General features: G+C 40.9%; 1 protein-coding gene across 1 annotated transcript in view; it reads left to right on the forward strand.

Moving 5' to 3' along the window:
- CNBD1 (cyclic nucleotide binding domain containing 1) overlaps positions 1-13,745 on the forward strand; it is a 222,096-nt gene that overhangs the window by 7,955 nt on the left and 200,396 nt on the right. The window contains exon 3 of the mRNA XM_061611552.1: positions 3,547-3,660. Within this exon, the coding sequence (XP_061467536.1) occupies positions 3,547-3,660 (114 nt within the window). The remainder of the gene's footprint in view (positions 1-3,546; positions 3,661-13,745) is intronic.

Here is a 13,745-nt window from a genome sequence, read left to right on the forward strand (position 1 = left end):
CTTTTTTATTTTTTCTCTCCCCGCTCTAGCACAGATCTCAACAGATCCCCCTGCTAGGCAACCACCAGTCACGTCCTAATACTAGTATTCCCAGAGACTCTGAATACTGGTATTGTTATTCTCTTCACCGCTGCCACCATTTGTTACAGTTCCCCTTCAGCCTTGGTCATTACCTTACCCTCCCTTCTGGTCTGTGAAACCCCAGCCAAGGATCAGGCCTTTGGTAAACCAAATTAAGTATTTATTAAAGATAACAAAGCTAACAAGATTAACAAGATTTCTTCTTAAGGCACATAAGCATATGGTTTTACTCAATACTAATCCGAACTCCACCCCCCTCCTTCTCCACTCTCTCCTGGCAAACCACTCTCTCAAACCCACCAAACAACCCACTCTTTCTCTTCTCCCCCCAGATTCCACTCTCACTCTTCCTTTTATACGTTCAGCCATTTTAAACACTCAGCCAATCATCTAGCATTCTACTGCCCATTCACTCCCCCTCCTCTTTCACTCCACTTACCATGTATCTTCTAAACAACAAACACCTACCATATATACATTAATATAGGAACATCACACTAGTATGTGAGGAAAAGCATGTGATCCTTCAAGCTGCTGGGTGGGGGGAGGAAATAAGCTGAGGTATGAAGTGACTGGTCCAAAGGAGATACATGATCCCAATGCTTGCTCTGGGGCCCTTTTTGGAGGGGAAGGTGTGGTAGGGTGAGAAGGAAGGGTGAGGCAACCAATGTATGTTTGTGAGGGGTCTTCACCTTGAGGGGGTTAGTAAGTGGAGTGAACAAAGAGGGCAGCCCCCTCCCAGTGTTTATTTTATTTATTTATTTGATTTATATCCTGCCCTTCCTCCCAGTAGGAGCTCAGGGCGGTAAACAAAAGCACTAAAAACATTCTAAAACGTCATAAAAACAGACTTTAAAATACATCCTTAAGAACATATTAAAACAAAACATCTTTAAAAACATCTTTTTTAAAAAAAAGCTTAAAAATATATATTTTTTAAAAAGCTTTAAAAACATATTTTTTTAATAAAAATCTTTAAAAACATATTAAAAAGCAATTCCAACACAGTGTTACTAAATGAATGCAAACTCTTATAAAGCATCACTCTACTAGTCTCTGGTTTTAAAGGAAAAGATTGCATTCTTCCTGAGAGCTGTTGTTTCATTTCAAACCACTAGATCTGTGAAGTAACCAGCAATATTTGTTTTAGACAATATGTATCTGTTACTGTTTTTTGTTTTATTTAATACAGCTTCTAATTAAAATGTTTCATTGTGTTTTTATTTTGACAGCAGTATTGACCTGTATAAATAGTCCTTATGTTTATGGCGTTTAGGCAGTATCTTATTTGACAGTGATCGCTCTTGTTTTATGTTTATAATCTTTATAATCTGTAGTTGTTGTTATTGGTTGAATGAAGCAAAGCCTTTGGTGCAACTAGCTTGTTGTGTCTTCTATTTTAATTGGATAACAAACACAATGCACAACAGACTAGTTTACTTTTTGTTGTTGTTATGTGTCTTCAAGTCAATTACGACTTATGGCGACCCTATGAATCAGTGACTTCCAACAGCATCTATTATAAACCACCCTGTTGAGATCTTATAAGTTCAGGTCCGTGGCTTCCTTTATGGAATCAATCCATCTCTTGTTTGGTCTTCCTCTTTTTCTACTCCCTTCTGTTTTCCCCAGCATTATGGTCTTTTCTAGTGAATCATGTCTTCTCATGATGTGTCCTAAGTATGATAACCTCAGTTTCATCATTTTAGCTTCTAATAATAGTTCTGGTTTAATTTGTTCTAACACCCAATTATTTGTCTTTTTTGCAGTCCATGGTATCCGCAAAGCTCTTCTCCAACACCATATTTCAAATGAGTTGATTGTTCTCTTATCTGCTTTTGTCACATCCATACATAGAGTTTATTAACTCCATTAAAAATTAAGATGTTGGAATGAAATGTGGTGATGCATTCATGGCACCATTTTATATTTCAATTTCAAAAGCCAGATATATTTCAAATTTGAATACCAAGTTGATCCTCACACCCATTTTCAAGGGGGGGGCTAGGAAAGACTGAAAATGCAATCTGGTATTTCCCTCTAAGTTAGAGACATCAAAGCATTGAATGAGACTTGGCATCCATGTTCAAAACAACATGTTGTGTTTTAAGTATGAACCCCAACTCAGCTCACACATCCATTTTCAAGGATGACAGGAAAGGGGAAAGCACCATGCGATGTGATACTTCCCTTGAAGACTGTGACACTGAAATGGAAGGTGGTGCACACATCCAAGACAATTCTGCTTGTCATAGAATCCACAGTTATTTTCAGGGCAACTGGACACATGTAAAGCAGAGTGAAATGTAATTTTCCCCTTGAAGACTGATACACTGGAATGAAAATTAGAATCTACATTCAGAACAACTTGCTGTATTTCATCCCCCTCCACCCATAGCTATAGGAATGCAAAATAGATTGTAGTGTGACTTTCAAGCACTGTGCAGTTGTTACTGCACTATTATATGGATCTTTCATTAGGCAAACAGGCATTTGCTTTAAGTGGTGGCATGGGGAATGGCAAATTGGCACCCCCAGGCCCACTACTTGCGTCTGCTGGCCAGCCCTCCCCCCAACAAAAATTTAAGCAGAATGTTTAGCCACAGCAGCAAACCTTGGCAGTGGCACAGGCACTCTCATGGCCACCCCCCAAAAAAGTGCCCTGCTCTGAAGGACCCCTTTGGCCTTTTCTTGGACAAGGCATGAAGGGGGAGAGAAAGAGCCTCACTGTTACTGAAGCAGCAGCAATATAGAGAAAAAGGAGTAAGCAGTAGTGAGAGGAGGAAGGGTGGTGTTGGCATCATGGCAGCCAGGGAGATGAAAAAGAACAGGAGGAAGGGCTCAAGCAGCACTGTCTCTTGCGCCAGGCCTGTCTCCAGGAAATTTAGATCATGTAAGAGAGGAAGGGGAAGGAAGTAAGGAAAGTGAGAAGAAAGGATAACTATGTATTTTATTTTAAAGCATTTATAAGCCACTTAATATTTAATACAGGAAACCAGATTTCGTCTGAACATCAGGAAAAACTTCCTAACTGTTAGAGCGGTACTACAATGGAATCAATGACCTAGGGAGGTGGTGGGCTCTCCAACACTGGAGGCATTCAGGAGACAGGTGGACAGCCATCTGTCAGACATGCTTTAAGTTGGATTGCTGTATTGAGCAGGGGGTTGGACTCGACGGCCTTATAGGACCCTTCCAATTCTGTTATTCTGTTATTGTGTTGTTAGTCAGTGCTGCATAAGCAAAGACGCCAAGGGTGCACGGCAGCAGCACACGAGAGTATTTGCATGGCACTAGTGTGGATGAAAGTTGACAAACATTCAATGACCAGTACAGCCCTACACCACCTTCAGTTAGGAGGCAGGATATTGGATCATGTGCATCAAATCTTTTTCTAGCTGAAGTAACATTTTCTAGAACTTCATTATTGTACATGTTTATCACTTTTTCCATTTTTTTCTTCAGGGATAATCCTTACACCACTAAAGAAGCTCATCAAAAGTTCATGGAAATTTATCCAAAAATATTCACTAAAGAAAAGGCTATGTTGCCAGGAATTCCTGAAAAAAGAACAAAAGGGTAATTCATACTTTTAACAATTCTGTATCTCATGTATGAAATGCTAAGGCTAGGTAAGCAGATGATGATATGAAGTTAGTCATCACCATCACATGCCACAGAGCAGCTGTGGAACACAAAGATCAGTTGCTAGTGGTAAATTCATTTTCCGCTTGAGCAGAAACATATGTTTGTTGCTTCAAAATGCATTTGTCCCATCTTTCAGAAAGTTATTAGTTATATGCACCCAGTTCATAGTCCAACTGTGCTGCAATTTTGTGAAAAAGGATAAGGATGGCAAGTGTTTTTCTTCAATACAGGTTAGACTTCAATCCATGGATATTGGCTGTTCCAGAGCCATTCATACTTTGTTATCCAAATGAATTAAATCTTACATATAGCCAGCTTTTAGATTCTGTGCACATGCAGTTGAGAGCAGGAGAAGATAAAAGATGAAGGTAATCTGTAGCTTAGTAGATGTTCACACCACTTCTGAAAGCTTTGATAGGGTTTAGAAAATATCACCTGACCTGCTATGGCCTATTGCTGCAAGGATACTTTCTGGCTGGCCACCCAACAGTTCCATTATTTGCAGTGGTGGCTGGTGGCACCATGTCAGTGGGGGAGTGGAATTTGCTCTAGGCTGACCTTTGAAGGAGCTGTCCAAGATGCTGAAGCTGGAGAGTTCAGACTAAAACCTGCAGCAGATTCCACTGCCCCACTGACATGGAGCCATCAGCCACCACTGATTCTTTGGCCAAATTTTTTTTTTTTGGGGGGGGGAGGAATGCACAGATGTAATAATACCAGGAAAAAAATGGGTGGCAAAAGAGAAGTAAACTGCATTTCTCTGAGGGGTTGAACTTCACACGTTAGATTTCTTCACACTTCTGTAGCTTGAATGGAGCCTCTCTGCTATCTTCCAGCTCCACAGGTATCTCCCCTACCCTAGTTCCATCACTAGGCTTGTTTACATGTTGCAGTAAAACACAGGCACAAGCTGTATCTCTACACATGTACAACTCGTTGCATGAAAAGGTGTATTCTTGCTGATTTGTATTATACAGCCACAAGAGTGGCTGTATATGATAGTTGGCATGGTTTTTTGCATTCCTCAGTGTTAAATCGAAAATACCCCCATGCCATTCTGATGCTTCCCATAAGCTCATTTCAAAACAAAACTGTACAATATTTATAGTCCTGATATATAAAACAGTCAGAGAGAATTGAGAGTTCAAAGTGTAAAAAGATAGAGAGAAAAACCAGACCCCTTTTGGACTTTTTTCTGTCAGAGTTCTCATAATCTGTTGAAATTAATTAAAAATCAGCCATGTTCATAGAGTACCTGTAATCCTATTACTGACCTTGCCCCATAGTCTGACCTTCATCTTCAAAAAAATGCCTGGCTGAGTTTTAATTAATTTAAGAAATTTAACATTGAACTGAATGATAACTGTCAGTGTTTTAAAAGCCAGACTCACAGCTGATTGGCTTGGCTAATCAGGGGGCCACACCCACATCAGACTTTGATATCACGTGAGACAGTCATGGCTTCCCCCAGAGAATCCTGGGAAGTGTAGTTTGTGACAGGTGCTGAGAGGAGACACCTATTCCCCTGACACAGCTTCAGTGGCCAGACTGGTTTAACAGTCAGTCACTCTGATTGAAGCTCTGTGAGGGGAAAAGGACATCTCCTAGCAACTCTCAGCACCCTTTACTAATGACACTTCACAGGATTCTTTGACAGACACCATAACTGCCTAAAGTGAAATAACAGTCTGGTGTGGATTTGGCCAGGGACAGCATTGCTTTACATTTGGGTGGGAGGCTACATGTGCCTGCTGTAGAATAAAAAGGTGGGGGAAACCCTGAAAAAGAATACTGTTCACAATGTTTTCCTTTTGGAAAGGAAAGGGGCTTCCCCTCTGCCCAGTGCCCACCCATCCAATCTTCTCCTCTCCCCTTCCTGCCCTCCTAAACATCATTGTACAGGAGTAAATCCCACTGAACTCAAAAAGCAAGCAGATGATCAAACCTGTCCTCTCCTCCTTCCTTGCCCCTTCCCTCCCCATTCCTTCACCCCTCCCTTTCCCTGCCCATCCTCTTCAAATCCCCTCCTTCCCCCTCCTCCTCCTCCCTCTCCCCTTTGCCCTCCCACTTTTCCTCCCCCATGTTCAGTTTTACCTATCCTAGGACTATGACCTGGGAGACCAGGGTTCAAATCCCCAAATAGCCATGAAGCTCACTGGGTGACCTTGGGCCAGTCACTGCCTCTCAGCTGCAGAGGAAGGCAATGGTAAACCACCTCTGAATACCACTTACCATGAAAACCCTATTCATAGGGTCACTATAATTCGGAATCTACTTGAAAGCCCAGTTCATGTTCAAGCATGATTGCATGGGAGTAAATCCCATTAAACTCAATAAATATGCAAATGATCAAATGTGCCCCCTCCTCCTCCCTCCCATCACCTCCCTTTTGCCCCTTCCCCCCTTCCTTCATCCCTCCCTCCCCCTCCTTCTGCTCCCCTCTCTCCTATCGTAGCCATGATTGCACGGGAGTAAATCCCACTGAACTCAATAAGCATGCAAATGATCAGACCTGCCTTTCCCCTCCTTCCCCTCTCCTCTCCCTTCCTCCTCCCTTCTTTGTTCCCCCCTCTTCCTTCTTCCTCCTCCCCTGCCCACTTCAGTCCTCCCTCCCTCCCTGGTCAGTTGTACATATGCTAAGCATGATTGCATCGGAGTAAATCCCATAGAACTCAATAAGCATGCAAATGTTCAGACCTGCCTTTCCCCTCTCCTCTCTCCTCCCTTCCTCTTCCTCTCCTCCCTTCTTCCTTTTTCCTCCTCCCCTGCCTACTCCAGGCCTCCCTCCCCATGGTCAGTTTTACCTATCCTAAGCATGATTGCATGGGAGTAAATCCCACTGAACTCAATGAACGTGCAAATGATCAAACCTTCCCTTCTTCTCCCCCTCATGCCTGCTCCCCTCCCTTCCCTCCCCATCCCTTGTGGTCAGTTTCACCTAGTTCAGAAAGTCACTTTAAATATGTTTTATTTACTTTGCAATTTTAGTGAAGGAAATCATTTTCTTTTGCTTCTGTTTCTGTGAATATTTGAAGTACAGCAACACTTTGCAACAATAAGAAAACTCTAAAAACAATTGTGGAATAATGGCACTGAGTATTCTGCAGAATAGTCTCCAATGGACATGAGGAGTGTCTCAGTTTGCACAAGATAAAATAGCGGGAGGTGAAATACATTCTAGCAGAATTCTAGGTGTGCTGTATGTTTTTAATTGATCATGCCCACCTTTCCTTAAGTAGAGTAGTTTAAGCATAGCAGGCTGAACACATGCATCTTGGCCAAGCCAAGTTTGTTTTTTCTAACTGCTAGAGTCATTGCTTAAGTAGCAACATCAGACTTTTTACATCAGACTGCAGTTTCAGATTCAACTGTTAATGTGCCCAAATTAGAAATAGAGCATAACCACCAGTTTGAAACACAAAAGGTTCTCTTCACCATAATATGACACTGACCAATAAAAAGGCTTTGAAATTAATAATGATAATTAATGATAATGTTATTTATTATTTAATTGTATTTGTTATTATAATGTTATTTGTTAGTTAATTTAATTTTGGTAAATTGTATTGTTTTTATTATATTTTTATTGTATGTTCATATTGTATTTTTATTCCTGTGTTTATTTTTCTTTGTAAGCGCCTTGAGGGCCTTTGGCCGAAAGGTGGGGTATAAATAAAATTTAATGATAATCATAATAAATTTGACATAGATTTGTAGGATGAATAATGAGAGAAATATAATTTTCTAGATTAGATTCTCTGTAGAAACAGTAGTAACACAGAAAGAAGCAAAGTAAGAACACCAACAAACATACAAAAATGTAATTCTCCATCTTTGGAGATGACAGGTGTTGCCACCACTCACCATATGCTCAGAGGCACATTGCCAAGTTCTTCCAAGCTGCACAGGAAGTGGATTATACTGTGAAAGCCCAACCCAAAATGTGTTTGCATTTTTTACAAATTTGTAGGGTGGTACCTGTGACACCCTTCCCTGGCTCTCCCTGTCAGGTTCCTACCTGCTCGTGGCTACTGCCTTTCACTAGGCACCACCAGGGACTCCACCAGTCCGGACTGTCCTTTTTTATGGTTTCTCTCTCTGTTCTAGCACAGATCTCAATAGATCCCCCTGCTAGGCAGCACCACCCGTCACGTTGTACAACCAATGTTCCCAGAGACCTTGCCTGAGTCTCTCTATCCGGTTACATTTGTGACTGCGTGCCTATGCTGTTCCCAACCCCCTTGTATCAATGCAGATAACTCATAACTCGGGGTTGCTCTGGATACTTATAATGTTATCTTCTCCTCTTCACCGCTGCCACCATTTGTTACTGTTTCCCTTCAGCCTTGGTTATTACCTTACCCTCCCTTCTGGTCTGTGAAACCCCAGCCAAGGATCAGGCCTTCGGTAAACCAAAATAGTATTTATTAAATAACATTAATAACAAGATAACTTTGATAATGATCTACAAGCTTATGGTTTCATCTATTACTGTGATATTTGACTTATTACTAATCCGAACTCCACCTCCCTCTTTCTCCACACTCTCCTGACATACACCAACTCACACCCACCTCCAAACTCCACCAAAACAATCCACTCACGTCCACCCAGATGCAACTGTCATCCTTCCATTTATACTCTCAGCCATCCAAACACTCAGCCAATCATCCAGCATTCTACTGCTCATTTACTCCCCCCTCCTCTTTCATTCCACTTACCATGTATCTTCTATACAAACAGCACTTACCATATATACATTAATACAGGAACATCACATTACCAATATCTCAGAGAGGAGGTCAGGTCTCCTGCACCCCTGGTGCATTCACTGTAGCTGTACAATTTCCCTGCTTTTTAAAGTTTGATAGAAATATCTGTGGGCTATAGGTACATTCTTAAACCACAAGGTTTTTTGCCTATTAGTGAATAGCTTAACTATTGTGTATTCAAACTATATACTCATTGAACATTACATGTCAATAACTATGAGTGTACAGCTCAGTTATTATGTACATAGACTGTACATTTGTTGAATGTAATGGGTAAATACCCCTACTTCGTGTGTGTGTGTGTGTGTGTATGAAAAGTGCTTTTCCTTCAAGCATCTTTAAGTGTTCAGAAACCGGGGGGAGAGCACAGGCTGAATACTTGCACACCTTTTTTAAAGGTAATTAATTCAAGTTCCACTGCAATTTGTCCTGACACCACTGCAGAAATTTTAACTCTGTGCTGTGATACAAGGTTGGAAGAACGAGTGCCTCTAGCCAGCCACATTCAACAAAGGAGCCCCATATTTAAAATTCAAATGATTAAGTAAAATCATTGCTTTACTTGTCTGCTAAACTTATTGTTTAATTTCTACTGCACTGCTAAAAAAATAGAATTATGGCGAAAGACAGCTATACCCTTGATTTTTTTTAAAAAAATATCTTTTTTCATGAGGATATGAACTGCCAGGGTTTTCATGGTAAGCGATATTCAGAGAGGATATAAGCTAGAATTAAAAGTTGAGTTTTATATTCACATTTTTGCTTATTTTTTTAAATGTAAGATTTAAACATCCTGTACATCCACAAGGTTCTTGTTCCAGGAATGAATTGTTTTTTTTAAAGTCAAACCCTATGGTATTATGTAGTCATAATTTTGGCCACTGATGTAGACTTGATACTGAAATGCGTTTGGCCTTTGTACTATTAAAGTGTGCTCACATCTATGTTTTATGGGCATTTTGCCTTTGTATGATTATCTGAGTGCTTTTATATATAATGGCTGGAGTAAAATCTTAGTTCTGTTATGCAACACACACACACACATCTTTTACGTTCACTCCATTTTTATTGTATTCTGTTAAGGAGAAGTTTTAACTTTAAATTTTGTGTAATTTCCATTGCATCCCATCACACTTTTATAGCTTTTAAAAGGCATCCTCTCAGTTTATGTATAGATTTCACTTCCTTTCCTAGCTAAATTACATGGGGAATATTTGGGGAAGGAACATAGCTCAGTGGTTGAGCATCTGCTTTGCATGCAGAAGGTCCCAGATTCAATCCCTGGCATCTCCAAGGGCTAGGAGTGTCCCCTGCCTGAAACCTTGAAGAGCCACTGCCAGTCAGTGTAGACAGTATTAAGCTAGATGGACCAATGGTCTGACTCAGTTGAAGGCAGTTTTCTATGGTCCTAAATTTCAAGTGAAACAACATTCCTGTGAGGTTGGGGAATTCCTCCTTTCAGGCATAATATAGCCAGTCATTTTAACGATTCTTTTGTATTGTTTTAAAATGTTTTCATGCTGCTGTATACCACAGTGAGGTTTTGTGAGAGGGCAGTATATAAATACTTTTATAAACAAACAAAAAATAACATTTGAGGAAAACAACCTGTCTGAGAAATTTTGAGGGAACTCAAACAAGCTTCAGTAACTTAATTATTTTATTATTTATTAGATTTATATTCCACCCTTCCTCCCAGTAGGAGCCTCTTTTTGAAGCTCAGTTATTGAAGCTATTGCTAGATTTTCCCTAAAGTCAAAATGAGAAGAAAATTTAGACATTCCTTCTCAAGTGAAACATCTGAGCAATTTTAGGAGAAGCCAAAAGAGTTTCTACTTGCAATTTGTTGGGGTGGGGGGTTCAACACATCCTTTGCTGTTAGATGTTGCAACTCAGAATGAAGGATACAGAATGCTGAGAACAGAAATTGCTCAGGATTTTTTTATTTCTTTGCTTTAGGGAGTTAAAACTTACCTTTTTCATTAAATATAGTGCTGCATTATTGAAGTGTTAGACATGAATTACACAAATGCATATTATCGTGAAACATTTCGGGGAATACCAGGAGCTAATCTTGCACTGCCAGTTGAGATGCTCCTTGTGATGTCCCTGTATTTTAATATCTGTAAGTATGGTAAGTGTGGGTTTATTAAGCGATATATGGTAAGTGACTGAGTGAGAGGGGGGAGTACATGGGCTTGAAAGCTGGAGAATGCTGTATGATGATTGGCTGAGTGTTTGAATGGCTGAAGGTATAAATGAGAGGATGACAGTTGAGTCTGGGGGAGTTGTGAGAGTTGTTAGTGGAGAGTTATTTGGATGAGTTGGTTGGCAGAGTTCTGAGGGAGGCTTGGATTGTATCTGGCTGATATTTAGGCAAATTATATATGACCAGAAACATAAAGAGTGACACTGTATGAAACCATACGCTTGTTAAATCTACCTTACATAATCTTGTTATTTCCTGGGGTTTATAAATAAATATTTTATTGGTTTACCAAAAGCCTGATCCTCAGCTGGGGTTGATACAGACCAGAAGGGTGGGCAGGGTAAGACCAAAGCCTGGAGAGAAACAGTATCAAATGGTGGCAGCGGTGAAGAGAGAGATATTGTAACATCATCAAGCATATAGAGCAACCCAGGGCTGTATACTTTATAGACAAAGTACAGGGGGGTCGTGGATGGCAAGGGCACTCAGACACATAGTACCAAGAAGCCAGAAGAAGACTAAAGGCGAAGTCTCAGGCAGTATTGTTTACAGGAAGTGGCTGGTAGTGCTGCCTAGCAATGGGATCTTGTGAGATCTGTGCTAGAGCGTGTGAGAGAACAAATAAAAACTGAGATCCTGATAGGTGGTGGCCCTGGTGGGAGTATCACAGGTAGAGCCAGCTGTGGGATTGTCACACTCCTTTCCTCTCATCCCTTGTGTCGGTACATAAGAACTTAAGAAAAGCCTGCTGGATCAGGCCAATGGCCTGTCTAGTCCAGCATCCTGTTCTCACAGAAGCCAGCCAGATGCCTGTGCGAAACCCATAAGCAGGATCTGAGAACTAGAGCACTTTCTCCTCCTGTGGTTTCTAGTAACTGGTATTCAGAAGCGTGCTGCCTCTGACTGTGCAGGCAGAGCATAACCATCATCAGCAAACTTGGCCACCTCACTGCTCACCCCTAACTCTAAATTGTTATGAACAAGTTAAAAAACACTAGATCACAATAGTGATCCTTGGCGGACTTTATATTCTATATTCCTCCACTGGAAGAATTGTCCCTTCTTACTCTCTGCTTCCTGTTACTTAACCAGTTTCTGATCCACAAGAGGACCTCTCCTCTTATTCCATGATTTCTAAGCTTACTCAGGAGTCTTTGGTGAGGTACTTTGTTGAAAGCTTTTTGAAAGTCCAAATACACTTGTCAGCCGGATCACCTCTATCTATATGCATGTTGACAACTGTGATGTTCCTGATTATATTTTAAATATGGTAAGTGCTGGTTATATAGAAAATATATGGTAAGTAGAGTGAAAGAGGAGGGGGGAGTACATGAGCAGTAGAATGCTGGATGATTGTCTGAGTGTTTGAATGGCTGGAAGTATAAATGGAAGAATGACAGTTGAATCTGGGAGGTGGTGTTTAGAGGGTGTTTAGGAGGTGGTGAATTGAGAGGTTGAGAGAGAGGTTGGAGGTTTGAGGTTTGGTGGTATTGAGAGTGCGTCGGAGTTCTGAGGCAATTAGTAAGAAGTTAAGTACCTAACAGAATATAGATGAAACCATACGCTTGTGAAACATTCTTTAAGTAATCTTGTTATTTCTGATATTAAATAAATACTTGTTTGGTTTACCAAAGGCCTGATCCTAGGCTGGGGGAATATACAGACCAGAAGGGAGGGCAAGGTAATTACCAAGGCTGAACAGAAACTGTATCTAATGGTGGCAGCGGTGAAGGGAGAGATTGTAACAAGTCACGTATCCAGAGCAACCCAGAGTTGTATGCTTTAAAAATAAAGATACAAGGGGGTTGGGAACAGCATAGGCACTCAGCCACAAAGTAACAAGCTATAGAGAGACTGAGGCAAAGACTCTAGGAGTTTGGGTTACAGAAAGTGACTGGTGGTGCTGCCTAGCAGTGGGATCTAGGGAGATCTGTGCTAGAGCTGTAAAGGGTAAGAATAAACCTGACGTTCCTGTCTGCTGGTAGCCCCAAGTGAGAGCTTCACAGGTGGTGGTGGGGAAGGACGTCACAACACTCTCAAAGGACTCTAATAGGTTGGTGAGACAAGGCTTGCCCTTGCAGAAGCCATGCTTTGACAGCACCCCAATCGCACCCTGGATCCCATGCTGTATGAAGGAAGGGGTTCCTGGCTAAAAGAGAGTATGGGTTCCCTTAGACCTTTGCTGCTTCCAGGCTGCCTTTCACCACACAGCCTAAAAACTTCCCTCTTGAGTGTCCCCAAGAACAACTCAAGTAGTGTGAAATTAGGCTTGGGTGTAGGTGATGAGTAAATGGAGATCGGAAGGTTTTGGTAAAATAAAGATAAAAGTTAACTAAAAAGATAAACTAGGAAAAAAGTGTTTAAATGTAAGAAAGGTTACATGCACACACAAGTATCCCTCTAGCTTGAAGCAAAAAAGTACAGCCAAATAAATGTCCTTTAAAGAGAATCCCAGCTATCCCTATCTAAACAGAGGTCCTATCAACTTGCAACACTTTTTACATCCTTCTGCCTGGCCCTTGTGATCCTTTGTCTCTGGGATTCTGCCTTGAATCTCCTCTAAGGAGTCCCTGGGTAGCCTGTAGACTCCTTTGATTTACCAATCAAACACACATTTCAAGCTTTCGAAAAACCATGGTCTGCCCTTGATAGACAGAATTTATCTACAACAAACTTTTCTAATTAAAATGTGACACCTATCAACCTTTTTTCCCAGATGGTCAAGGCTGTGAGTCAGCCAACAACTTAACCCCATAATCCCCACACAGATATACAAGATTTATGTTAAATAAATAAACTATTAAATAAAGAGCTCTTGTGAATCAAGAGTAAGAGGATCAACCTTGGCTATGCTTTTGCAAACGATCCTCAGACATTGACTGAACTGTTTTGATGTCACATAATGTTCAAGATTGTTTTAAATAATGGGGGAAGGGGAGATAGTAATTGCCACAATCAGTGATGCTGTTATGATAAGAGTAAAAATCTGATAGGTCTTAAGAGGAATCGTACATGACCTTTGTGATCTGACCAGA

This window comes from Rhineura floridana, chromosome 1 (genome assembly GCF_030035675.1).
Source record: "Rhineura floridana isolate rRhiFlo1 chromosome 1, rRhiFlo1.hap2, whole genome shotgun sequence".
Lineage (NCBI taxonomy): Eukaryota > Metazoa > Chordata > Lepidosauria > Squamata > Rhineuridae > Rhineura > Rhineura floridana.